The 27,766-nt window shown below is 49.7% G+C and overlaps 1 protein-coding gene across 3 annotated transcripts; it reads right to left on the minus strand.

Annotated features, from left to right (window-relative positions):
• Positions 1–147: 147 nt before the first annotated feature.
• EFCAB14 (EF-hand calcium binding domain 14) lies at positions 148–16,144 on the minus strand. 3 transcript variants are annotated; one of them, XM_075287740.1, is made up of 11 exons: positions 15,802–16,144; positions 14,420–14,568; positions 7,914–8,056; positions 7,552–7,650; positions 7,350–7,460; positions 7,174–7,218; positions 6,934–7,101; positions 6,783–6,833; positions 2,788–2,881; positions 1,204–1,308; positions 148–1,017 (listed from the first exon to the last, which is right to left on the minus strand). In XM_075287740.1, the coding sequence occupies exons 1-11, from the start codon at positions 16,038–16,040 to the stop codon at positions 842–844; spliced, it is 1,380 nt and encodes a 459-aa protein (XP_075143841.1). In that variant the 5' UTR covers positions 16,041–16,144; the 3' UTR covers positions 148–841. The 3 variants fall into 3 exon arrangements, 2 of the variants coding, with proteins under 2 accessions (XP_075143841.1, XP_075143840.1); XM_075287739.1 differs by having other exon boundaries at positions 7,914–8,059; positions 15,802–16,140; XR_012717473.1 differs by having other exon boundaries at positions 929–1,017; positions 1,099–1,308; positions 7,914–8,059; positions 15,802–16,142.
• Positions 16,145–27,766: the final 11,622 nt, after the last annotated feature.

Below are 27,766 nucleotides of genomic sequence, written 5' to 3' on the forward strand. Positions count from 1 at the left end.
TACAGGAGGAAGTCTTCACTGGCCTCCAAGCAGCAGCCATGTTTGTGTTGTGTTAATATAGAGTGTGTAAATGTTTCTACACGCAAACTTCTCAATTTCCAGAAGATTAGGCTTCAATCTACATAAAGACTCCAGGGAACACCGCCATTTCTACAAATCATTTTATTATAGAAATGTACAGGGAGCTGAATGATCTGACGGCATTGTCTGGAAGACCTTCACATCTCTTCTATCACAGTCCACCATGTAAAGTGCACTTGTAAGAGAGACAGAATCAGTAGGAGCAGCACACACGGCACCAGTCATTAAACCGTACGTAAGTGGCAGTTCTGCTCTTTTCCAAACTGTAGAAAGATGGCGGCATCTAAAGGGACAGTAAACAAAAAACCCAAAAAATACATTTCTTTGTTGAGAATTTCCAAATCCTGGATCCTCCTACACCTGCAGCAGGACAGATTCTTAAGCTGCTGTCTATGAACCATTTCAAGGATGTGACTGTCCACAAATTCAGCTTATGTTCTCTACAGGATTTGGTGAGCTGCTGCCATCATTCACTTTTCATTTCTTACACGTGGGATACTGCTCCTTAGTACAAGGTCTGAATCCTCGTGGCTATGTGCTAGTGCGGGGAAGATGCTGGCTAAAGTGCAAGACACATGTTTAAGGCAAGTTCATGTAAACCATAAAGCAAGCCGACATTCTCACACTAAAGATAAAATGACTTCCTATGGCTCCAGAAGATGAATCCAGGGCAGCTGGCCCAGAACAGGCTCAGTGATCCCTATAGTGACCACACAGGCGGGGAGGTCGGTGGACGAGGGCAGCTGATAAAATTAGCCATCTACACGTCAAGAAGTGGCTTCAGTTCTGTCAGTGAGAAACGATTATCTCCATCAATGTCATAATCCTTTAGAGAATGTCGCTGAAGGCGACCCCGACCCAGCAGGTGCTCCAGATCCTGGAGGGAAAATGTCCCATCAATTCCCTGTGCAGACTTTCTAAAGACGTCTTCAAGATCTACACATCAAAGAAATAGTATTAATCATTTTACAATGTACACAGGAAAGGTGCAGTCTGAGGGGGAACCTAAGCTAACACCTCAGGCCAGGTGGATCCGAACTGCTCCCCGAAGAATCTAAGCTGCTACTGGAACCTGTTGTGTGCCAAGACCTCCAGGCTAGAAATACAAAGAGATAAACGTGCCTTCTACTGTACAAATTCCTGGTAATAACACAGCACGACGTTGTCTTCTTAAGAGAGATCTTGGATTTTTCTTCTGCAACGGAGGTGAAGACGTCACAGCATCATCTACAGCAAAAACACAAAACAAATATTCATTCCAGAAGTGAGAGGTAAAGGCAGTCTACCATCTCCCCAAAGCATATTCAGCCGTCTCCACCACGTTACAGGGCACATTACAGTGATATATCTCACACCTTGCTTATGCACGTTTGGAGAAAAACAACTTTGAAGCCTTGTGGAAATTGGTGCACTGGGGGTGTGCAGGAGTCCCTCACATTAGAACTGACTACGATACAGTGAGTGCTACATACACGGCCACGTTCAGTCCAGGACAAAGAGCCCACAAAAGGACATTTCCCCACACGCTAAACTCAGTTATGTGCTTTGGCCCTAAAAAAACCCAACAGAAAAAGTATCACATTTGACACAGAATAAGGTTGCCCACTCATGTGGTTTATCACAAACTGTCATTGTATTGTGGCAAGTAAAAGGTGAAGAAATGGTTTGTATGCTAGCCATCGTGTAGCGGCACCCTAACCCTCACTGTCCCCAGGAAGGGGGGGAAGATACATAATCTGAAGGTGCAGGGCTTTAGAGAGATGTCTGCATTACAATGATCAATAAGAGGGATGGAAACAAACTTATTGCCTAGATAGACCAAAAGCAGAGTCTGTCTGCAGCAGGGTATAGACATGAACACCTTCTCTGCCAGATGTACACGGTCTCTTAGGAGTACTTGGTCTCAGTCACTACAGATTGGATGAGTCTTCCACTTACCCACCTAATTTTGCCACCTGGCTCCCTTTATAGACTATATGTGGATGAGGTGAAGAGAATTTTTTTCCCGTACAATAACACTGATGTTACTACATTCCTAATGCACACTGTATGTAAAATTCCAGCTCACCCTTCCATCCACAGAATTTCGTCCTGGGCTGCACGGATTGAAGACGGACTTGTGTCCTCCATAAACATAAATTAGCGAAGCAAAAAGAATCCAGCGTCCACCAGGCAAAGAATAAAATTTAACCTTTATTGATCCATGTTAAAAAACCATCACAGAATGGCAAGAGGAAGGGATGTATTGTTAGTCCCGAAACGCGTAGCTATTTCCATGCTATATCATCTGCAATAAGCCTTGGACATTCTGTGATGGTTTTTTAACATGGATCAATAAAGGTTAAATTTTATTCTTCGCCTGGTGGACGCTGGATACTTTTTGCTTCGCTAATTTACTACATTCCTCCTTTAGTTCCTCTGGGCAGGCGACTACAGCCATACCTCAGCGCCCTAATGGCTAATTGTTATGGTTCGACTGGCCACTGGGAGGTAAGAAGCTATGGAGACCAAAGATGAGTCTTCCCTGAGATTTAGTGAAACAGAATGTCATTAGCTCAGCATGATCTTCTGGGAACAGGAAGTTGGGTATAGATTTCATTAAGTTTCTCCCCAAATAAAACCAGAGAGTGCAGGAGCACATGACTCCGCCTTTCCATTGTGAAGTGTGATCTGCGGTCATTAGTTTACAATTTGTTTAACACTCACCCACCAACTTCTTGTCACTGTCTGGGGCGTTTGTCAGCACATGGAGGAGCTGCAGCTGTTCCTGGATCTCTGAAGCATCTTCTCTCGTTGAGCTCTTGGGACAGCAGAAGAAAAATTAATCTGTTATGAAAGTGCCCAAACTAGGCTGGGAGGGGGGGGGGTGTGTGTCTTGTTTGCTTTATGAAGGCAGCAGCTGGTGCGGAAGGACTCTGGGAGCGGTAGGTTATGGGGAGGGGTGCAGGGAGGACTCTGGGAGCGGTAGGTTATGGGGAGGGGTGCAGGGAGGACTCTGGGAGCGGTAGGTTATGGGGAGGGGTGCAGGGAGGACTCTGGGAGCGGTAGGTTATGGGGAGGGGTGCAGGGAGGACTCTGGGAGCGGTAGGTTATGGGGAGGGGTGCAGGGAGGACTCTGGGAGCGGTAGGTTATGGGGAGGGGTGCAGGGAGGACTCTGGGAGCGGTAGGTTATGGGGAGGGGTGCAGGGAGGACTCGGAGCAGTAGGTTATGGGGAGGGGTGCAGGGAGGACTCTGAGCAGTAGGTTATGGGGAGGGGTGCAGGGAGGACTCTGGGAGCAGTAGGTTATGGGGAGGGGTGCAGGGAGGACTCTGGGAGCAGTAGGTTATGGGGAGGGGTGCAGGGAGGACTCTGGGAGCAGTAGGTTATGGGGAGGGGTGCAGGGAGGACTCTGGGAGCAGTAGGTTATGGGGAGGGGTGCAGGGAGGACTCTGGGAGCGGTAGGTTATAGGGAGGGGTGCAGGGAGGACTCTGGGAGCGGTAGGTTATAGGGAGGGGTGCAGGGAGGACTCTGGGAGCAGTAGGTTATGGGGAGGGGTGCAGGGAGGACTCTGGGAGCAGTAGGTTATGGGGAGGGGTGCAGGGAGGACTCTGGGAGCAGTAGGTTATGGGGAGGGGTGCAGGGAGGACTCTGGGAGCAGTAGGTTATGGGGAGGGGTGCAGGGAGGACTCTGGGAGCAGTAGGTTATTGGGAGGGGTGCAGGGAGGACTCGGAGCAGTAGGTTATGGGGAGGGGTGCAGGGAGGACTCGGAGCAGTAGGTTATGGGGAGGGGTGCAGGGAGGACTCTGGGAGCAGTAGGTTATGGGGAGGGGTGCAGGGAGGACTCTGGGAGCAGTAGGTTATGGGGAGGGGTGCAGGGAGGACTCTGGGAGCAGTAGGTTATGGGGAGGGGTGCAGGGAGGACTCGGAGCGGTAGGTTATGGGGAGGGGTGCAGGAAGGACTCTGGGAGCGGTAGGTTATGGGGAGGGGTGCAGGGAGGACTCTGGGAGCGGTAGGTTATAGGGAGGGGTGCAGGGAGGACTCTGGGAGCGGTAGGTTATGGGGAGGGGTGCAGGGAGGACTCGGAGCGGTAGGTTATGGGGAGGGGTGCAGGAAGGACTCTGGGAGCGGTAGGTTATGGGGAGGGGTGCAGGGAGGACTCTGGGAGCGGTAGGTTATAGGGAGGGGTGCAGGGAGGACTCTGGGAGCGGTAGGTTATAGGGAGGGGTGCAGGGAGGACTCTGGGAGCAGTAGGTTATGGGGAGGGGTGCAGGAAGGACTCTGGGAGCGGTAGGTTATGGGGAGGGGTGCAGGGAGGACTCGGAGCAGTAGGTTATGGGGAGGGGTGCAGGGAGGACTCTGGGAGCGGTAGGTTATGGGGAGGGGTGCAGGGAGGACTCTGGGAGCGGTAGGTTATGGGGAGGGGTGCAGGGAGGACTCTGGGAGCGGTAGGTTATGGGGAGGGGTGCAGGGAGGACTCTGGGAGCGGTAGGTTATGGGGAGGGGTGCAGGGAGGACTCTGGGAGCAGTAGGTTATGGGGAGGGGTGCAGGGAGGACTCGGAGCAGTAGGTTATAGGGAGGGGTGCAGGGAGGACTCTGGGAGCAGTAGGTTATGGGGAGGGGTGCAGGGAGGACTCTGGGAGCGGTAGGTTATGGGGAGGGGTGCAGGGAGGACTCTGGGAGCAGTAGGTTATGGGGAGGGGTGCAGGGAGGACTCGGAGCAGTAGGTTATAGGGAGGGGTGCAGGGAGGACTCTGGGAGCAGTAGGTTATGGGGAGGGGTGCAGGGAGGACTCTGGGAGCGGTAGGTTATGGGGAGGGGTGCAGGGAGGACTCTGGGAGCGGTAGGTTATGGGGAGGGGTGCAGGGAGGACTCTGGGAGCAGTAGGTTATGGGGAGGGGTGCAGGGAGGACTCTGGGAGCAGTAGGTTATGGGGAGGGGTGCAGGGAGGACTCTGGGAGCGGTAGGTTATAGGGAGGGGTGCAGGGAGGACTCTGGGAGCGGTAGGTTATGGGGAGGGGTGCAGGGAGGACTCTGGGAGCGGTAGGTTATAGGGAGGGGTGCAGGGAGGACTCTGGGAGCGGTAGGTTATGGGGAGGGGTGCAGGGAGGACTCTGGGAGCGGTAGGTTATGGGGAGGGGTGCAGGGAGGACTCTGGGAGCGGTAGGTTATGGGGAGGGGTGCAGGGAGGACTCGGAGCAGTAGGTTATGGGGAGGGGTGCAGGGAGGACTCTGGGAGCGGTAGGTTATAGGGAGGGGTGCAGGGAGGACTCGGAGCAGTAGGTTATAGGGAGGGGTGCAGGGAGGACTCTGGGAGCAGTAGGTTATAGGGAGGGGTGCAGGGAGGACTCTGGGAGCGGTAGGTTATGGGGAGGGGTGCAGGGAGGACTCTGGGAGCGGTAGGTTATGGGGAGGGGTGCAGGGAGGACTCGGAGCAGTAGGTTATGGGGAGGGGTGCAGGGAGGACTCTGGGAGCGGTAGGTTATAGGGAGGGGTGCAGGGAGGACTCGGAGCAGTAGGTTATAGGGAGGGGTGCAGGGAGGACTCTGGGAGCGGTAGGTTATGGGGAGGGGTGCAGGGAGGACTCTGGGAGCGGTAGGTTATGGGGAGGGGTGCAGGGAGGACTCTGGGAGCGGTAGGTTATGGGGAGGGGTGCAGGGAGGACTCTGGGAGCAGTAGGTTATGGGGAGGGGTGCAGGGAGGACTCTGGGAGCAGTAGGTTATGGGGAGGGGTGCAGGGAGGACTCTGAGCAGTAGGTTATGGGGAGGGGTGCAGGGAGGACTCTGGGAGCAGTAGGTTATGGGGAGGGGTGCAGGGAGGACTCTGGGAGCAGTAGGTTATAGGGAGGGGTGCAGGGAGGACTCGGAGCGGTAGGTTATGGGGAGGGGTGCAGGGAGGACTCTGGGAGCGGTAGGTTATGGGGAGGGGTGCAGGGAGGACTCTGGGAGCGGTAGGTTATGGGGAGGGGTGCAGGGAGGACTCTGGGAGCGGTAGGTTATGGGGAGGGGTGCAGGGAAGACTCTGGTGGCCGTAAAGAGAAATAATGCGCAGCTTTCCCGTAGATAAAATGGTAAAGTCCATGGAAGAAAACTCCGATAACTTTCTGTTTACAGCGCTGCGGGAAGAATCGGGTTGCGTTCCTGCCGCAGTTTTTCCACAGCACTTTAGCGCTGCAGATCATTCTGTGGTGCCTTAGCCTAAAGATCATGGCTGGGCTTCAGCGAGCTTTAGATAAACCACCATATTCTGTCACTAATGTTTGTAATCACTGGGCGGCGCCGCAAGGCTAGGGGCTGGATTTTATACACAGAGGGAGTGAATTGGGAGAGGGGGATTGGGAGGTACTATAGGATGAGGGGCAGATTAGGGAGCCCTGCAGTTTGAGATTGGGGGAGGATAAGATATGAGCTGGGGCCCAATACTTTTTTCCCCCATACAGTGTATCCTAGCGCCTGCGGTGGTCTTGTATTACAGGCAGGAGGGGTTAATTTTTTGCACTGTTCAATGAGGCAAATACTAACTAAAATAGGTCAAGGATTGTCCTGGGTTACAGAGGATTGATTTTCCATTGTGCTGGTTTTCAAGTAAACATTGCCCGTGAGTTAAAGTGGTACCCAGACAATCAGGAAACCCAATTCACTTATTCTGGACAACGCCTTTGAAGTGGAATAGTGGTGTGACCATTCTTACAGCAGAAGACGGGTGTCCAGCACTTACCTTGGAGGCGTCTGCATGACTCTCATTACTCGATTTTGTAAAATTTTCTGCCTACAATCAAACAAATGGTTGAGTATGAAGAGTCTGGTTTGAGTGGCATTACCACCATGGTATACATGTACTAACCCCACCTCCAGGCACAAGTACTGACCACGACCCCAGTGCTGTCCTCCTTAGTACTGAGCATGTGCTTGCTCTCAAGGGCAGTAACTCTCTGGCTAAGATTAGACAACATGGAGTCCATGCCGTGGAGTCGTAGGTCGCTTTGCCTCACATACAGCAGCACTGTGCCATTCAGATCCTCCAGGGAGCTTTGCACCTGCAGCATGAGAAAACCACAATCAGACCGAGACCCCACCCTCAGGAGAAACAGTAGTAAGAAGAATCCTACCTGTGACAGGGGGCTCAGGCCAGTCCCCAACATCTGGGATGTAACCTGTAAAATATGAAGATCTGTTTACCACCTCCCACAAAGCACTTAGGCATGGATCCAACTCCAACCCTAAAACCAGTCTACTCTGTGACAACTCCTTCTCCCATTCACAATCTACAAGATTAAAAATTTACCAGATCTTGCTGAAGAAGGTCCACCTTCTTCCTCTGCTCCTCGGCTGTAGTCTGAAGAGTCTCCACGTCATGATGGACACTGGTTAATGTACTGCCCAAAGTGGCCACGCTCTAATACACAAAATAGACAGCTTTTAGGGCCCAGGCAGATGATAGGCCTTTGGGCCAGGGGTAAGTGATGTGTACAGGGTCTAGCTCGTACCTTCTGTAAATCCTCCATGGTCTTAGGAAGGTTAATCATATCAGATGCAGATTTAAGACTGGTCTTCAGCTGATTGACAGCGCTGGTCAGAAGAGCGATCTAAAAGAGACCACGACCACATACCGGGAAACATGTGATGAGGGGTCTAGTACCAGATCATAAATTACACAAGGAGCAGTATAATCTCACCACACTCAGCAGACCTAATCTATATATTGTGTATTGGTCACACTATGGCGTTGTATACTGTAAGAAGTCACGCTATAGGTCTTTATACTGCAAGAGCGGTTACACTATGGCACTCTCTCAGAAGACCAGCAATATTCTGGTTTTCAGCAGTTTTCCATCTCATCACAACCCACCTGTTTATTCACCTCGGTGAGGTTTGCCCACAGTTTATGTAACCCCTGATCTCCGCTCATGATCTCCTCCAGTCGTCTCTCTTTAACCAGCAAGTCTTCATTGATTTTTGGAATTTCTTGGACAGAAGTCCGCTGAATAGACTCTACTGTGAAGAAAGGTGCACAATAAGCAAATAGAAGATAACTCCCCCCCCCCCCCCAGCATATGTGGAGATGCCACTCCTTCATCCCACTAGGTCTACAACAAAGATCTACCTAAGCCCAGAAGTACAGTCACCACCATTAACCCTCCCACCAGGGGGGCAATAAAGAACTTATGTTTGTGGAAATTTGCTATCCATAAAAAAAACCAAACACCGAAAACCCACACACTGACTCATAGTCAATGGAGACTTGTCACGTGTCATTTTTTTTCTTCATTTTTCCATTTGTGTCGGCCATTCCAATCTATAGTCCTGAAAAAGAACAGCACATGGACATCGTCCACATGGAGCACAGAAGTAGCTCATTACATGCAAGCGCAATATTTCACACCCAGATCTTCTCCCCTTTAGGGTAGGAACTGCTTGTCAATACAAATCTAGAAAGCTGAGTAGATACAGCTTCCCCCACCCCCACAACTTCAATGTCATCTGGTTATTCTCAGTCACACCAACAGTGCAGGGACTCTCATGTAGCTTTAGGAGTCCCTGCCCTATAGTCCAGGTCTCATCTCCAGGTTCCCTGTGCCAGAATGGAAATCAGAGTTCATTGAATGGTTTCTATTCATACACCACAGCTGTAGAGGAATACATTTGTTATTTTTTAAAATCATGTGATCAAAATCATTTGATTTGATTTGGTCACAGAGGGTTGTTTGGGGAAGTTTTCATTTCAATAGAAAAAATGTTTTATTATGTCTGTGTGTGTGTATTTTAATCATTTACTAGCACCTTAATAGTCACCGCTGTCTGACAACATCCACTATTAGGGGAAGTTCACACAGAGATTTTTGGTCAGGATTTTGAGGCCGTATCCGCCTCAAAATCATGACCAAAAAGACGGCTCCCATTGAAATCAATGGGAGCCCCTCAGGAGTTTTTTTTTCAGGGAGTCACCTCAGGTTCCGGACCAAAAAACTGTCTGAACTTAGCCTTAAAGGGGTTGTCCCATCACAAGGATCCTATCTATACTGCTAGTTTATGTGGATATAAGACTTTTTCTAAATACATCGCTTTATCAAAATTGCTTTATATGGCCACTATCTTAATTTATTAACTTCATTGTTTACACTGGTTTCTATGACCATGGGCTTATAGCTGCCTGCTCTCAGAAGGAGAGAGAGGGGCTGAGTGCTGGGAGCAGCTCTGAGCTGTGTATGTCTCTGCCACAAACAAGTAACGGAGCTCCTCAGATAGGGGAGGGGGGGGGGAGAGATGAGAGCTCCGGGATTTCTGAGCTGTTTTATCTCCTGCTCTTCCACTTATCTGTGGGTTTAATTGAATTTGGCTGATTAAGGGTTGAGATAAGGAGTCCGGTACCTCTACATGTGTTACAAACTGACTCAAATCCAGCTCTGCTACATTAGCTTCATACTGTGGTAATTCACTTACAATCAATCAGTGGTGTAACTATCGTAGAGGCAGCGGAGGCGGCTGCCACAGGGCCCGGGCCATTAGGGGGCCCGGTGACAGCCGCTACCGCTGCAGGTTTTTTTTTGTTTTTTTTTTTAAATAGGCCGTTACGGGCCCTATTCACTTGCCGATCCTGGCTGGGCTGGGATCGGCAAGTGACACCGCGGGCCCCACAAACACTCTCATCATACTCGGGGGTCTTTGCAGACCCCCGAGTATAATGATTGGCGGATCGGGAGAGGTAAGGGAACCTAAAAAATAATGTTACTTACCTCTTCACGATCCTGCCAGGCCTCCGTCATTCCTGTCTGACGTCTCTTACGTCACATGACCCGGGCTGCTTCCCGGGTCATGTGATGTCCGACGTCATTAAAGGAGGACAAGAGCAGCGGCCGACAGCCTAGGAGCCGGGGACAGGTAAGCAACTGTTTCTGGTTTTTTTTTTATGTTTTTATTCCCCCGGGTCTCCGATTATTATACTCTGGGGTCTGAAAAGACCCCAGAGTATAATAATTGTTTATGGGTGTCCACAGAGGGACATAGTACTGTGTGCAGGGGCCACTATGGGGGATAATACTGTGTGTGCAGGGGCCACTATGGGACATAATACTGTGTGCAGGGGCCACTATGGGGGATAATACTGTGTGTGCAGGGGCCACTATGGGACATAATACTGTGTGCAGGGGCCACTATGGGGGATAATACTGTGTGTGCAGGGGCCACTATGGGGATAATACTGTGTGCAGGGGCCACTATGGGGGATAATACTGTGTGTGCAGGGGCCACTATGGGACATAATACTGTGTGCAGGGGCCACTATGGGACATAATACTGTGTGCAGGGGCCACTATGGGACATAATACTGTGTGCAGGGGCCACTATGGACATAATACTGTGTGCAGGGGCCACTATGGAACATAATACTGTGTGCAGGGGCCACTATGGAACATAATACTGTGTGCCGGGGCCACTATGGGACATAATACTGTGTGCAGGGGCCACTATGGGACATAATACTGTGTGCAGGGGCCACTATGGGACATAATACTGTGTGCAGGGGCCACTATGGGACATAATACTGTGTGCAGGGGCCACTATGGGACATAATACTGTGTGCAGGGGCCACTATGGGACATAATACTGTGTGCAGGGGCCACTATGGGACATAATACTGTGTGCAGGGGCCACTATGGGACATAATACTGTGTGCAGGGGCCACTATGGGGGATAATACTGTGTGCAGGGGCCACTATGGGGGATAATACTGTGTGCAGGGGCCACTATGGGGGATAATACTGTGTGCAGGGGCCACTATGGGGGATAATACTGTGTGCAGGGGCCACTATGGGGGATAATACTGTGTGCAGGGGCCACTATGGGACATAATACTGTGTGCAGGGGCCACTATGGGACATAATACTGTGTGCAGGGGTCACTATGGGACATAATACTGTGTGCAGGGGCCACTATGGGACATAATACTGTGTGCAGGGGCCACTATGGGGGATAATACTGTGTGCAGGGGCCACTATGGGGGATAATACTGTGTGCAGGGGCCACTATGGGGGATAATACTGTGTGCAGGGGCCACTATGGGGGATAATACTGTGTGCAGGGGCCACTATGGGGGATAATACTGTGTGCAGGGGCCACTATGGGGGATAATACTGAGTGCAGGAGCCACTATGGGGGATAATACTGTGTGCAGGGGTCACTATGGGACATAATACTGTGTGCAGGGGTCACTATGGGACATAATACTGTGTGCAGGGGCCACTATGGGACATAATACTGTGTGCAGGGGCCACTATGGGGGAAAATACTGTGTGCAGGGGCCACTATGGGGCATAATACTGTGTGCAGGGGTCACTAAGGGACATAATACTGTGTGCAGTGAGTCAATCTTTCCCTTTTCATTGGGCCCCCACTTCTCTCAAATATTTGGGGGTTTATCTTACTCCGGACCCGAAAGATCTCTTTCGTTGCAACTTCCCCCCACTTCTGGCGTCTATCAGGGCTGATTGTACTCGATGGTCCGCTGGAGCCTTTACTTGGTTCGGGAGATGCGCGATTTTTAAAATGAACATTCTCCCTCGTCTTCTCTACTTGATGCAGGCGCTTCCCATTCACATCCCTCTGTCTTTTCTTAGATCCCTCACTTCCGTCCAACTGAAGTTCATCTGGTCGGGCAGACCCGCCCGAGTGAGCAAGGCTTTTCTCTTTCGTCCCAAGAGTTGCGGTGGTTTATCGCTTCCGGACCTGAAGTCCTATTACTTGGCTACCCACCTGACTCGTGTCGTGGACTGGTGTAGGCATGCTGTTTCTAAACCTTGGGTCTACATCGAACAGGCATTCTCTCCGATCCCTTTGCAGGTTGCCCCATGGTTGGACTCCTCCTCATTGTCATCTCTCTTTTCTCACCCTACCCTTGGTCCCACGCTTCGGATTTGCTCCAGGGGCCTTGTTCGCTCCACTCTCCTCCCTAAGGATTCCGCTCTTTTCCCAGTGCTGGGCAATCCTGCCTTTCCACCTGGAATGTTTGACCGAGTTTTTCGTAATTGGCGCCGTCATGGGATTTTCCGTGCCTGTCACTTCCAGGACGCTGGGGGATGGACTACACTTCTGAATTCCCAGGCCCCTCCTGAGCTGCCCCCTTTGGACGCTTGGCGGGGGATGCAACTTCGTCACTTTTTACATTCTCTCCCTGCTCCTGCAGAGTTCCGCGTCGAACCTACCCCCTTGGAGAAGATTTTTGTTGGTGCTGGCCCCCTTCGCCACTCCCTCTCGCTCACTTACCGGATCCTGGTTGAACCTCCGGAGGACTTTGTTCCGCCGTTCTTGTTGAAATGGGAATCTGACTTATCCCTTTCCCTCTCTCAGGAACAGCGTAGGCGCATTTTTCGCCTTTCTCATACTGCTTCCATCAGTTCTCGCCACCAGGAGGCCAGCTACAAAATCTTGTCCCGATGGTATAGGGTTCCTACGAGACTCCATGCTATGTTTCCTCAGGTCTCCCCATTATGTTGGCGCTGTGGCGACGAGGAAGGCACGCTGCTACACATTTTTTGGTCCTGTCCTGCCCTTTCGTCCTTCTGGGAGGGGGTCAAGCGGATAACCCTCCAGCTTACTGAAACTTCTCACCATTTGGGCCCTGCCCTGTTCCTCCTTAATCATTGTGAGTCTTCTGTAAAGGTCTTTAAGCGTTCCCTACTTAGATTCCTGATCCTCGCTGCCCGGGCTTGTATCCCCCTTTTTTGGAAACGAGTGGATCCTCCTCCTCTCTCCCTCTGGATTTCGAAGGTCAACGAGATAATGCGCATGGAAAATCTCACGTCTTTCCTGCATGGCACGACTGAGGCGTACATCAAAACCTGGTTCTACTGGTTCAGGTTTCAACAGTCTGCAGAGTACCGGACGCTCCTGGGCTCTGACCCCTCCTCTGATTGATACTCTTGTTGTTCGTCTCAGGTATTTGACCAGTGGTTGCTCCCGAGCCCTTCCCAACTGGCTGTGGTATGGATGACCTGGCGAGCGCTCTCACTGGTTTCCTGACTGCTCACACTCACCCCTACCTACCCTTTCACCCCCCACATTTAGTCCTCTCCCCCACTCATCTGTCCCACTAACCCCTCCCTCCCCCCCCCTTTTTTTCCTTTTTCTTTTTTTTCTATGTTGCTTTCTTTGTCTTTAATTTTTTTTATTTTATTTTATTTTATTTTTTTTTATTTTTTTATTTTTTTTAATTTTATTCTTCTGATTGTATTTTGTGTTGCACTGTGTGCTTTTTCTGTTCGCAGGGCGGGTGTTCGCCTTGTAACTTGTAATTGTTTTTTCTTTTCTTATTGTTTAAAAAAATTTTCAATAAAAATTTGAGTTATAAAAAAAAAATAATACTGTGTGCAGGGCTTACTAAGGGACATAATAGAGTGCGGAGGAGGGGGTCGGTCGAGGTCTTCGGCGTTGGTTTGGGGAGGGGGGGGGGGCATGTCAAAAGTTCGCCACAGGGCCCCGCCATTCCTAGTTACGCTACTGCAACCAATCCCTCATTACTGACTGCAAACATAGCAGAGCAAGTGAAACCCCGCCCACCAATGTGCCTAGAAAACCAGGAAATGAAGAGAGCACACAGCCTGCAGGCTGCTGAACAAGCGTGATGGGAATACCCCTTTAAGGGTGGACTTAATGTTAGCACCAACCCACCCAATTATTTCCCCAGTACCCACCACCACCAAGGATGCTAGGAAGAGCTGGGTATCATCTAACGCCCAGCTGTCTAAAGTGACAGTCAGAGGTTAGTATTATCAGGCTGGGAAAAGCCAAAAACCTTCCCACTCTGTTAATACCAAGCTGCTCCTGCTTGTTATATCTGGCTGCTTCTGAAAAAAAACCGAGGTGGACCGCTGTGCCGTTTTTTTTCAATTAGCTCGGATCCTCCTCTATAATTTCCAAGCGCACTCTATTATTATTGTCAGTCTACCTGAGCGACATCAGCAGTGAAAGTAAAAGAGGATGTTACACAGAAATACACGAAGATGTACAAAAGCCATTATTTCCAAGTCTGCAAACGGGATAGATAGTGTTAAGCCATCTTTAACTTGTATGCAAATGAGTTGTTCGGTGCATCCAGCCTAGAGTCATGACCGGTCTTGACCACAGGCATAAAAGCCATATCCTGGGTCGCCATTTATTTGCATAAGAATTAAAAGTTGATTTTCTGGGCAGGACTTTACTACAAACATGGCAAGGGCACTAGAACTGCACCAACAGAGAACGGCTACAGTGGAGACTGTGGTGTTGTTACATGCCCTTTAACAACTTTATTGCCTAGGATCTCCCTGATGTGAAAGGGTTAGTTCAAGCTCAGGATAGCATTAATGCCAAGCTGCCACTTACTTGCTTTGAACTGTTCTTTCAGCGCATCCATGTTTTCCTTCAAGGCGACCTGCATCCAAACCAGACCAATACACGTTACCATGCACGCGGCCAGCACGATGAAGCCACAGAGAGGGTAACACACCCGGCAGCACTGAAGAATGCTCCACCTGCGAGATCAAGATGAAAAAGCTCAATAAGAGGGCAGAAAGGAAGAGACTCCACTTAGTGACTGTCTCCAAAACAAGTCTGGAGTTTCCAACTTGTCTCTGTTACCCTCAGGCCATGAAACCACTCTGCTGTCCCTGGCCACCACCCATGACATCACTCTGCTGTCCTTGGCCACCACCCATGACATCACTCTGCTGTCCCTGGCCACCACCCATGACATCACTCTGCTGTCCCTGGCCCCTCCCATGACATCACTCTGCTGTCCCTGGCCCCCACCCATGACATCACTCTGCTGTCCCTGGCCCCCACCCATGACATCACTCTGCTGTCCCTGGCCCCCACCCATGACATCACTCTGCTGTCCCTGGCCACCACCCATGACATCACTCTGCTGTCCCTGGCCACCACCCATGACATCACTCTGCTGTCCCTGGCCACCACCCATGACATCACTCTGCTGTCCCTGGCCACCACCCATGACATCACTCTGCTGTCCTTGGCCACCACCCATGACATCACTCTGCTGTCCTTGGCCACCACCCATGACATCACTCTGCTGTCCTTGGCCACCACCCATGACATCACTCTGCTGTCCTTGGCCACCACCCATGACATCACTCTGCTGTCCTTGGCCACCACCCATGACATCACTCTGCTGTCCTTGGCCACCACCCATGACATCACTCTGCTGTCCTTGGCCACCACCCATGACATCACTCTGCTGTCCTTGGCCACCACCCATGACATCACTCTGCTGTCCTTGGCCACCACCCATGACATCACTCTGCTGTCCTTGGCCACCACCCATGACATCACTCTGCTGTCCTTGGCCACCACCCATGACATCACTCTGCTGTCCTTGGCCACCACCCATGACATCACTCTGCTGTCCCTGGCCCCCACCCATGACATCACTCTGCTGTCCCTGGCCACCACCCATGACATCACTCTGCTGTCCCTGGCCACCACCCATGACATCACCCTGCCGTGGTACAGCAGCATCTCACTGGAGGAAGGGGCGAGGGAATGGCAGGATGGAGGGATGCTCTAGAGGGTGGGGGGTTGTTAGGTGTGGAGGACACCAGTAAGGGGGGGGGGGGGTCATTTGTGTGAGGGATCCCCAAATGGTGGAGAAGAGGGTGTGCAGGGAGCTGCAGCAGGCCAGGGGCTGGCGGAGGAGGACTCCCGGTTGTAGGGCAGCTGCCATCCTGCCTGTCTCTGGGGTCACTGACCTTCCACAGCGGACGCGTCGTTCCCCTAGCGCAGTGAACTCATCCTCTTCCGTGTAGGTGTCGGAGTCTGAGGCCGGAGGTTCGGTGCGCAGCAGCCGGTGGCCGGAGCCTTTCTTGGGTTTCTTCCTGCCTCCGTCTCCTGCCAGGCCAATCAGAGCATTCAGCTCCTTCCGCTTCTTCATCTTCTTGTGCGGTGTCGGGGGGGCCTGCGGCCCGGCGGACAAACCTCCGGAGCCCATGGACGTAGGCCGGGGCCTCCTCTGAACTCTGACCTCCAATGGTTAGGCGTCATCTAGTAGGCGGGGCGGTCCCACCCCGTACATCTCCCTTCTTCCTTCCGTATCGTGTCAAGAATCACAGCGACCAATCAGAAGTCTATTTTCGCTTACAAGTGTTTTACGTTCACTTTACGTTAGAAAGTATATTCAGAGATTCCATTGGTTGATGAGGGCACGTGATCCTGCGAGTACCGTTAATAGTAACCAATCAGAGATCCGCTTTTATTTTTGTCCTTTCTGACGCTCCATATTTTAAATAGGACCTTTCATCAGATCGGGCACATGCAGTTCTATATACTGCTGAATTCAGCGCACTGTCGGCTCTCCCGATCTGTGCCCGGTGTAAAGCGCTATCGGTCCCGGTACCGTAGCGCTTTACAGTCAGAAGGGCGTTTCTGACAGCCAGGGACGCCCTTCTGCCCCGCCTATCGCGCTGTGCTGTGGAGCGGGGAGGAACGCCCCCTCCCCTCCTGATAATACTGGTCTATGGATGAGCTTTGTGAGCAGAGGGAGGGGGCGTTCCTCCCCGCTCCACAGCACAGCGCGATAGGCGGGGCAGAAGGGCGTCCCTGGCTGTCAGAAACGCCCTTCTGACTGTAAAGCCCTACGGGGCCGATAGCGCTTTACACCGGGCACAGACCGGGAGATCTGACAGTGCGCTGAATTCAGCAGTATATAGAGCTGCCTGTGCCCGATCTAATGAAAGGTCCTATTTAACCCTTTCAGAGATCTTTGTTACAATAGTGTGTTAGGCTCTGTGGGATCCCCATGGAAGGATTGCGCCATATTCAGCCATTAAACGGATCCTATCATACAACCCTTTTTTTTTCTGAGTAACACGTCGAAATAGGCTATTCTTCTACAGCGTCCTCTTCCGGCGGCGGCTTGTAACTTCTAGGCCTCGGGCAGAGCAGACTACGCATGCCCACAGGCCACAAGAAAATGGCCGCTTGCACAGTATTGTAAGTGCTTGAAGATTCTCACATCTAGGATTCCCTGCCTAGGAGCCTTGAACATTGTAATGGCAGCCATACGCAATATGTCACCATGAGTTCATGACCTCAGAAGACCAGTTCTCCATCATGACATATTGCATAAGTTGTTCTAGCCTCAGATGTTAAATGCGGAGGGTTCTTAATATTCTAACACTCTTGGATTTTTTCTAGATCATAGATGAAAGTGTGATGTCATGGATTCCTACAGAGCAGGGGTAGTGAACAGTCGGCTCTCCAGCTGCTGTGAAACTACAACTCCCAACATGCTCCTGTTGGGGGAGCACATGCTGTCAGTTCCAAATTAGAATAAAATGGTTGCCACACAAACACAAAGCCACACATTCAGAGGTATATCAAAGTGCTCTAAAGTTTATTCCATGTTACTTAGCTTTTATAGAGGAATAATGGCTGTATGCTAATTTAGGCATAACAAACTACATCACATAGAAATAGGAATTATCATTGATCAGAGTACAAATGGGCGTTTACAGACTATGAATACGTGCATAAGCAATACATGAGGTAAGACATGGTTTTCCGTGTCACCCATTTTACTTCCAATTATGCTAGCGCAGTGTTCTAAGATGGACGGTCTGTCCTTGATCCTAGCTTAGACTATTCTCATATCTAATGGACATTCTGTGTCTTGTTATGGAACATGAGAAACTAAGTAACATTTATGGGAAGGCAAACATTCCAACCTTTTCCTAAATATGATAAGAAAGCACAATTCCAAGTCTCTCGCTGTGAAAGAGGACAGGACATCTGTGAGAGCAATATGGAATATATGCAGACCAGATGGCGGAATGCTAGTCTCTCTCTTTACACAGATATTTGTCCCCTCACAATTCCCCCATTTTAACATATCATCTCCAATTAGTCAGCCCCCCTTAGTGAGATTCCTAATGTCATGTGATATGTTAGCCTCAATATTCAGCCATCTTGTCTTCACAAATCATCTATTATTAGTATATATATATATATATATATATATATATATATATATATATATGTGTTCATGTTAGTTCCAACATTTTCAAATAAAGTAATCTGAACAAGCAAAAGAAACCAATGATTATGAGGATAATCTTGTTTCCCTTAGTCCTAACAGCGGCACAATGTGGGGTATTTCTGCCCCTGTTTGCTGGTAGGACAGGCGGATATTTAATTAGCCAATAATTGCATGGCTTGCCCTATATGAGGGCACCAGAACCTCCCCCCTACGTGTTTATACAAAAGTAATGTCGTAAACAATGCATACAGTTATATACATAAGACATGATTCCCAGGGTGGGAAATCTTGTGCCGCTGTTAGGACTAAGGGAAACAAGATTATCTTCAGAATCATTTGTTCCCTGTCGTCCGTACCAGCGGCACAATATGGGGAGACATCAAGTAATTCTCCCATTTGAGTGGGATCACTCTACAACAGAGCTCAGGACGGTATGAGCAAAGGCAGTAGAGTCAGCAACTCGACCCTTTAGCCGATCATGTAGGATGACGGTGGATTCAGATGCCCATGAGGCAGCTGTGCAAATCTGATCCAAGGAAAGTGCTTTCTGCACATGAGGTGGATACCGCTCTAATTGAGTGGACGTGCAGGAAAGCTGGCGGCGACAGCCCCTGGGAGGTCTATGCGACCTTAATGGTCTCGGTGACCCACCGTGATATTGAAGCCTTAGAGGCTTTAGAGCCCTTGTTTTTCCCCATATAATTAATCAGTAAATTTTCTGATTTCCTAAAGGGGCGGGTGCGAAGCAGGTAAACTCACAAGCACCGGACCACGTCCAGCATATGAAACTTTTTCTCCTCCGGTGAGGAAGGGAACGGGAAAAAAACTGGAAGGGAAATAAGCTGGTTGATATTTGCTGCCGATGGAACCTTGGGCCAAAACCCCGGGAGGAACCGGAGTTGTATGTGGTCAGGGAAAAAGAAATATACGGCTCCTCTGAGGACAGGGCTTATAGCTCACTGACCCTCTTGGCAGTAGTTATTGCCAATAACAAAGCCACCTTGGCAGTTAGAGACTTTAGGGAGGCTTCTTCCAGGGCTCAAATGGCTATTCACATAAGGCGGTAAGGTCCCACCGGTGGACGGGGGTGGTTACCACCGGTCTCAGCCTAGTTGCCCCTTTGATAAAGGTGCTTACTAAGGAATCCTGAGACAAACGCCTTCCCAGATAGGCGGACAGGGCATCTATGTGTACTTTCAATGTAGCCACAGCCAGTCCTCTGTCTAATCCATCTTGAAGAAAGTCCAGGATCGCCCCAGTAGGGGGATTGGCAGAGTCCACTTCGTGTTGGAGACACCAGGCATTGAAAATGTTGCCAATTCGACAATAGTTCCTATTAGTCGATTCTGCGCTGGAAAGGGTCTTCAAGACGGCTTGCGGCAGTCCTCTATTCCTTAATAGGGACTGGTCAACCTCCAGGCTCCTCAGATCCTGGCATCTCAGCTCTCCTTGGGTTACCAGGTCTGGGAGGGGGGGGGGGGACCTCCAGTATATGCCCTGACTCATTTGTATGAGCTGTGCAAACCAAGCCCTTTTTGGCCAGATCGGGATTATGGCGATTCCCGGGACTTGGTCCTGTCTTATTTTTATCAATACCTTCGGTATGATTGGAATTGGAGGGAATATGTAAAACAGCCTGAACCTCCATGGGATGGACAGGGCATCCACCGCCAAGGGATTAGAATTATAAAAGATAGAAAAACACCGAGCACACTTTATAGTGTAGATAGTCTATTCACCTTTTTAGATAATTGTAATGAATGTATCTGACCTGGTGGCCTCTCACCTGGTTTGGTTGTGACAACGTTCACAACTCCGTACTAAGGTGTATATGATACCAGGTATGGGGAGCAGCACGTCTCAAAGGCACCAGTTGTGTCAACCGGGGAAACAGCAGAGGAATAGGGCAGAACGGTGCTCACAGGTCCAATAGATTTTATTAATAAGAAGAATTGCACTTGTGGTACAGAGAGCAGAAGGTACCTTGGCGTTGAGTCGAGTTGCCATAAGATCGACCTCCAGGAGACCCCATCTCTGGACGATCTGTTGGAATATGTCTGGATTGAGAGACCAGTCTCCTGATACAGTAATACCCCGACTCAGCTGATCCGCTACTATGTTCAGGGAGCCCTTGATGTGAACCGCGGATAACTGGGCTAGATTCTTTTCTGCCCAGGAGAAGATAAGATTCGCCTCTCTTAGTAGGGCTGGTGACCCCTTGTTTGTTTATATACACTACCACAGTCATGTTGTCTGACCGGACCTTGACTGACTTGTCTTTCAATTCTGGGGCGAAGTGTAAAAGGGCCAAGTACACTGCCCTGAGCTCTTTGAGATTGGACGTCCCCCGCTCCAGACTTTTCAATCGTCCCTGTACAGTTCTGTCTTGTAGATGGGCTCCCCATCCCCAATGGGATGCATCTGTTTTCAACAGGGTCCACACTGTCGGGACCGTGGACCTTCCATCTTTCAGGTGTATCCACCATCTGAGGGAAAGATGGGTAACGGGAGAAAGGCAGATCTTCTTGTGTAGTCCCCGTGGAGAGCCGTTCCATGTTCTGAACACTTCCATCTGGAGGGGACGTAAATGCCATAAAGCCCAAGGGACCGCTCTGGCCGAAGATGACATTAGGCCGAGAACTCTCATGGCGGTACGAATGGTTACTCGCCGGGTGCAGAGTAAGTAGTGCACGCCGGCCTCTATTCTCAACTTCCTTGGGCTGGAGAGAAAGATCTGCATCACTTCGGAATCCACTATAAACCTGAGAAATACCCTTCGGGTGGATGGAATGATTTCGGATTTCTCGCAGTTGATTAACCATCCTAATTCTTGTAGGAAGGAGATGGCTGTGTTGAGCTGCTGGAGGAGCGCAGTGGTAGACTGAGCTTTTAGTAGCCAGTCGTCTAGATAAGGAATGATGAAAAGGTCCTGAAGTCTGAGGGCAGCGGCAACCGGAGCGATCACCTTGGTGAACACCAACGGGGCGGATGAGATGCCGAAAGGCAGAGCTGTGAACTGAGTGCTCCCTGTGGCCGGCCATGCAAATGGTGATTCTGAGAAATTTCCTGTGTAAATGGGCAATCGGGACATGGAGATAGGCATCTTTCAAGTCAAGGGTGACCATCACCTCCCCGGGTTGAAGGAAGGAAGTCAGAGTCCACCGAATCCATACGAAATCACCTTTTCCTGATGAACCGATTGAGATACCTCAGATCTATTATCATTCTCCAGCCCCCGGTGACTTTGGGGACCAGAAAAACAGGGGAGTAGATCCCCCGACCGTAGTCTGAAGGGGGTACCCTTTCCAGGGCACCCTTAAGAATATATTCGGCGACTGAGGCTTCCAAGCTGGACTGCTGGGAAGGAGGAAGAGGTCGAGTGGAGATGAACCGATCCGGGTGCGCATCCAAATGCAGCGGCCGGGGGGAAACAGAACACCTTAACACAAGTTCCTCCCCCGGCAAAGGTATACCCTACCACGCGGCTTGTCGCCGGGGTGCCATGAGTAGACGGTGTTATGTCAGTCCAGGTAGCTGCAACGGGGCTAAGGAATAGCAGTAGGGAATCTCGCCCTGCACTACTCCCACTAGCTATCCCGGTCCCTGCCTCACGGGTGTGGGTCGGCTGTTCTCAGGCTAAGCCTGACCCCGACAGCTCCTCTCTCACTGATTCCGTAGGCCTAGAGGGAAGTGGGAGAAGGAATGCCCTATAAGACCTCTAGGGACTGGAGACTAAAGGGGGTCACCCCTAACGAACAAGTGAAGCTGCTACTGACAGGGACTGACAAGGGTGTGCGCTGACTAACAACACAAGCAGCACACAGGAAAAATGTGGGAAAGAATTCCCCCAAACCAATATGGGAAGGAACCTTACACTAGGAAACAAACACAGGGAAACTGAGTAGAAATCAAAGGATAAGGCAATTCACTCACACAGTCAATTATACACAGAGGGAGGATTGGTGAACACAGAAGGGAAAACTCACACTCCAACTAGTTCACCCAAACCACCCAAAAACCAACCACGGAATTTCCTCTATCCCAGAACACCACCTACTCCTCCTGCTAAGGCCTAGCACTGTAAAAGAGACACTCAGCACAGAACCATGGGAGGCATGGGTTTAAATACAGAGTAGTAGTACCACTCCTCCCAGGTGCAAACGGGAGGACAGACCAACAAACCAGGAAACAAAGCTGCCCACCAGCAGTGCGCACGTGCAAGTCAGAAGGCGCGCACCAACACCCACGACAGGACAACCCCGCAGCGCCAGGACGCCACCCCAGACACCGCGCAGCCAAAAACTCCCCAGGTAAGAAAAACAGAAAGCAATGAACCTAAATACTCCTAACAGACGGGGCCGCTGTCAACGTAAAACCCTGAATAGGGAAGGAGGTAAGTGAGGTCAGACCTGAGCGCCGGCAAGTCAGAGGAGACGTAGAGCAGGCGAAGGAGGAGGAAGGGGAAGAGGAGGAGGGAGGAGAATAGAGACACCGTGCAGGTTAACAAACCATCTTCTCCTCTGCAGGGTGAACTCCTGCTGGACTGAAAAGAAGATGACCAAACAACAAAAGATAAAGAAGAGAAAAAAAAAGCCCAGGAGGTAAGTACATCACTGAGCCTCTAAGAGGACACAAGTTCTCCCACTTGTCCCTTGTCACACAGGACAGAAAAAAAACACGCAGGGGGGAGGTTCTTGGCTAATTAAATATCCGCCTGTCCTACCAGCACACAGGGGCAGAAATACCCCACATTGTGCCGCTGGTACGGACGACAGGGAACACAATATTATCATCACAATTTACATAATAAATTTTCAAAATTTTCATCAGGGTTAGGGGATTAGGGTTACAGGGTTAGGGTTAGAAGGGTTAGAGGATTAGGTTTAGAGGGTTAAAGGTTTAGGGGTTAGGGTAGGGTTAGGTTAGTGGGTTAGGGAAGGAGGTAAGCGAGGTCAGACCTGAGCGCCGGCAGGTCGGAGGAGACGCAAAGACGCAGAGCATGCGAAGGAGGAGGAAGGAGAAGAGAGACGCCGTGCAGGCTAACAAGCCATCTTCTTCCTCCGCAGGGTGAACTCCTGCTGGACAGAAAAGAAGATGACCAAACAACAAAAGATAAAGAAGAGAAAAAAAAGCCCAGGAGGTAAGTACATCACTGAGCCTCTAAGAGGACACAAGTCCTCCCCTTGTCACACAGGACAGAAAAAAAACACGCAGGGGGGAGGTTCTTGTGCCCTCTTACAGGGCAAGCCATGCGTTTATTGGCTAATTAAATAGGGTTAGGGGTTACGGTTTAAAGAGGACCTTTCACCATATCCGGGCACATGCAGTGTTATATACTGCCGGAAAGCTGACAGTGCGCTGAATTCAGCGCACTGTCGGCTTTCCAGATCTGTGCCCGGTGTGAAGAGCTTACGGTCCGGTACCGTAGCTCTTCTATGGTCAGAAGGGTGTTTCTGACCATTAGCCAGAGACGTCCTTCTGCCTCGCGGCGCCAATCGCGCTGTACTGTGGAGCGGGGAGGAACGCCCCCTCCCTCTCCTGATGATACTCGTCTATGGACGAGCGCTGTGAGCAAACATACAGGATTATATTAACAAAACAGCTGTCCCCACTATTTCAACGAATCCTTCACTGAGGAGCAGTTATCTGTAGTAATCCAAGTGGCCCCATTGGGTAAACCCAGTGGGCTACATTATTCCCCCCCCTTTTATTACAAGCTGTGCAGAGAGTAAATAGCTCCCTCTCTACTAAGGGTATACAATAGCCAAGACGGCAACGCTCCCTTCACATGTCAGTTTCTCTCGGTTCTAGTCACTGTTCTCCACAAACCTTGTAAGGACCCCGCCTGCTGCCGTAGTTACTGCCCGATGTCCCTTCTTAACGTCAAAATCAAGTTGTACGCTAAGTTACTTGCGAATTGGCTCTCTCCCCTAATGCCTAGCCTGATCCGTACCAATTGTCTTTACATTGCACAAGATATATATATATTTTTCTGGTGATGTAGGCATTTGAAGGTTTGTTTTTTTGCAGTATGAGATGTATTTTGTAATGACACCATTTTGGGTGCCTGTAACTTGTTGACTAAACTTTATTAACTTTTTTGGTGGAATAAAATAATTTAAAAAAATTCAGACAGGTTTTACTTTTTTAAAAACTTTTTTCTATGGGTGTGTCGGATTACTGCAATACCCAATTTATATATATTTTTATATTAATTTTGCAGAACAAAAACCTATTTAGACAAATTGTTTTTGTATCACCAATTTCTGAGGAATAACATTTTTATTTTTCAGTTGGCAAACTTAGTTCATGACTTATTTTTTGCAGGGCGAGCTGTGCTTTTTATTGATGCTTTTTGAAGAATATATAACTCATCACAATTTATAGCATATTTTGTGAGAAATGGGAAATCATCGTTACTTTTGGTGGGCCCTCCCTTTTTTTTTATGCATAGGCTGATTTCCCATCATCATGGCAGGATCAACAAAGTATGTGGGGTCCTGGCAGCCCAGAATTACTGGTCAGACCCTTGGCTGCTGAATATACATATCGACACCCTCAAACACACTGCCAGGGGGTAGGGGAATTTAAATTAGCAGAAACCACTCTGATGCCGATGTCATGTTTGAAACTGTTGGAGCAGGGTGTTTAATATACCTTTCAGCTAACACTTGCCCCCGCAGCTGTCTGCTCAGACTGTAATAGTACAGCGGTTGTACTTTAGTTACAAATGGCCGTGTTGTACTATTACAGCAGGTGGCAGCTAAGGGTTAAGAGTGGTTTTCTTGAAAGGTTTCACTGTATACTATAACACGCATCTACATCACATAATATATTACCCATCCACAAGTCACACTCAGCTTAAGGTTGTTCTTCTAAACAAGCAGCACATATGTACAACATACATTTACATCACACATAATCTAACATCCATGTAGATCTCACATCACAAGCTTATCAGATATAATACACATTACACATATATAACACATCTAGATTCTGTAGTATCACATAAAACATCAGTTATTACACATTGTTCATTTTTTAGTAGTCCTTGTTGCTGCGCCTTTTTCAGATTAAATCAACAGTCCACCCAGGAGTATAACACACATTGTACATTATCCCTGCCTGTCCCTCCCATTGTAGCATCTGGACCCGTGTACCTCCTCTAGTCCTGTGTCATTTTTGGTTGTCACTATACATATCCTCCAAAATCCTATTACTGTTACTTTTTCATGCTGGAAAATGAGATTAGCATTGATATAGTAAAAGCAGACACATAATGTGCAGGCCCAAAGTGTTCCCAACTACCAGACACCTCACCAGCAACTGGACAGAATTAATCCAGATACTCTCACATTTACCTTTTTTTTTGGTTGAGAAACTGGGGTTCATACATGGAGGACACAGCTTCTCCTCTATACCAAGTTCCTTCTGCTCCCCAGACTTCAGCAGCTGTATGAAAAGGTTGTCAGCATCCTGAGGTTTCACCTGCAAACCTTTCTACTGATCACCCAGAACTTCCTAATCTCTACAAAACAATAGAACAGATACAGAAGATGCTTTATATACTCACCCATCCTGAAGCCCATGGGCAGGGTGGTCACCAGTGTGGTGGAGGATGAGGGCAACATTAGTAACCTGAGGCTCTGCCAAACTCCTCCATACACACCTCTGTCATACATAATACACAGACATAAGCAGCAGAAGGAGATTTGTGGGGAGCAAAAGTAAGAACAAGGGGAGGGATTGGTGATACAAGCGAGTAGTACACCCTGGAGACTCCACTATACATACATCATACACCTACAGGAGCAGCAGAGCTGAATTGGGTGGCGGGTCATACTCCTCTTGGTTCTCTGTTTTGTCTTCTACTGTTTACCAATCAGCACAATCTTCTCCCTGGAATAAGAGGGTGACAAGCTATGAGGACATATAGTGGGATGACAGAATCTATACAGATAATAGGCCACACACAACTACCTGTTAGCTACGGTTTAGTTATATAAAATGCACCCTAAATTGTTTGTGTATCATCCAATTTGCCAAAACTTCATATTTTATATTACTCATGACAAAAACTGAAAACAACATGGAAGTGGGCCTGGTCAATGTAGGTGGGTTACTCACAGACAATGAGCTGTGGGATGTGGTGACAGAAACTGCACAGCGTGTGGGACAGTGTCACAGAATCTCTAGATTGGAGTTGGTCGCAGACACTGTGCGGGGTGTAGGGCACAGAACATATAGGGGGGTGCAGTCACAGACACTCAGGACTATACTTGGTCACTGACGCTGCACGAGGTGTGGAATGTGGTGACAGACACTGGACACAAAGGGATGTGGTGACAGACACTGCGCAGGGTGCAGGACACAGTCACAGACACTCAGGACTTGACTTGTCACAGACACTTTGTGGGGTGTGAGACGTAGTCATAGACACTCTGGAATTGACTTGGACCAACATCGCGTGGGATGCAGAACAGAGTCACAGATACTCTAGACTGGTCGCAAGCACTGCGTGATTGTCAGGTTGTGGTCACAGACCCTCTGGCCTGGACTTCTCAGACACTGCACAGAGTGTGGGACACGGCAACAGAAACTCTGGACTTAGTTGCAGACACTGCACGGGGTGTGGGATGTGGTGACAGACACTGCGCAGGGTGCAGGACACAGTCACAGACACTTTGTGGGGTGTGAGACGCAGACAGACACCCTGGACATGGACCAACATTGCATGGGATGCAGGACACAGTCACTGGCACTCTGGACTGGCCGACCACAGACACAGCACTGGGTGCGGGACACTGTCACTGATACTCTGAACCAGGGTCGGACTGGCTCGCCGGGGAACCAGGGAATCCCCCGAGCCTTCACCATCAGTCCTCGTTTTTCCAATGCAGATGCATTGACAAGGGGCCCGATCGGGATGTCAGGGGCCTGTTTGGGCCCCTGGCCAATGCATTTGCATTGAGAAAACGAGGACTGATAGTGGTCCGGGGCCGGATCTGTAACCTCAGGGCCCCGGGCTGCCAGCAGCACTGTAATGATTAAAGATGGCCGGCTGCCGACAGTTTCCCAGGGCCCCGACACTTACACAGGGGCCTCCTGCCCGTGGTATACTTTCCCTATTAATGCAGGGAAAGTATACATCAGGAGGACTGAGGACACCCTGTGCAGCAGCTACAGCTTCCCCTCTCTGTACAGTGTGGGGACAGGAGCAGTCTATGGCCGTGCTGCACTTCCTTCTTCATAAATGTAAGTATATAATTTTTTTTTTTTTTGGTTAATGTAATAATTAATATGTGTATGTTTATATTTGTTTAACCCTTAAAGGGGTATTCCCACGTCACATACTCACCAGCCTTCACTGCTGTAAAATCTTTTCTTCTTGGTTTCTTGCATCATTTGGTGGGCGGGGTTTCACATGCAACCTGCTGTTTAGCTCCACACCCAAATTAGAGTGTAGCTCCGCCCACCCATATTGGACTATGAAGTACAGGCAGCAGCAACTCCAACCTGCCTGTACTTCATAGTCCTGAGCAACCTGAGGTGGCCTCCGCCTTCATCTACCTCGTCTAAGCTCTTCAGCTCCGCCCTCATGCACTGGTCACATGACAGTGACATCTACACAGGTCCTTCATCTACCTCTTCTAATCTCGTCAGCTCCGCCCCTCATG

Source organism: Leptodactylus fuscus, chromosome 9 (assembly GCF_031893055.1).
Source record: "Leptodactylus fuscus isolate aLepFus1 chromosome 9, aLepFus1.hap2, whole genome shotgun sequence".
Taxonomy (NCBI): domain Eukaryota; kingdom Metazoa; phylum Chordata; class Amphibia; order Anura; family Leptodactylidae; genus Leptodactylus; species Leptodactylus fuscus.

Coding starts and splice junctions, on each gene's coding strand:
- EFCAB14 (XM_075287739.1), bottom strand. CDS start 16,040: ATGGGCTCCGGAGGTTTGTCCGCCGGGCCGCAGGCCCCCCCGACACCG. Junction 14,569..15,801: donor CGACGCGTCCGCTGTGGAAG/GTCAGTGACCCC, acceptor TTGATCTCGCAG/GTGGAGCATTCTTCAGTGCT. Junction 1,309..2,787: donor CAGTGACAAGAAGTTGGTGG/GTGAGTGTTAAA, acceptor TTTTTGCTGTAG/ATGATGCTGTGACGTCTTCA.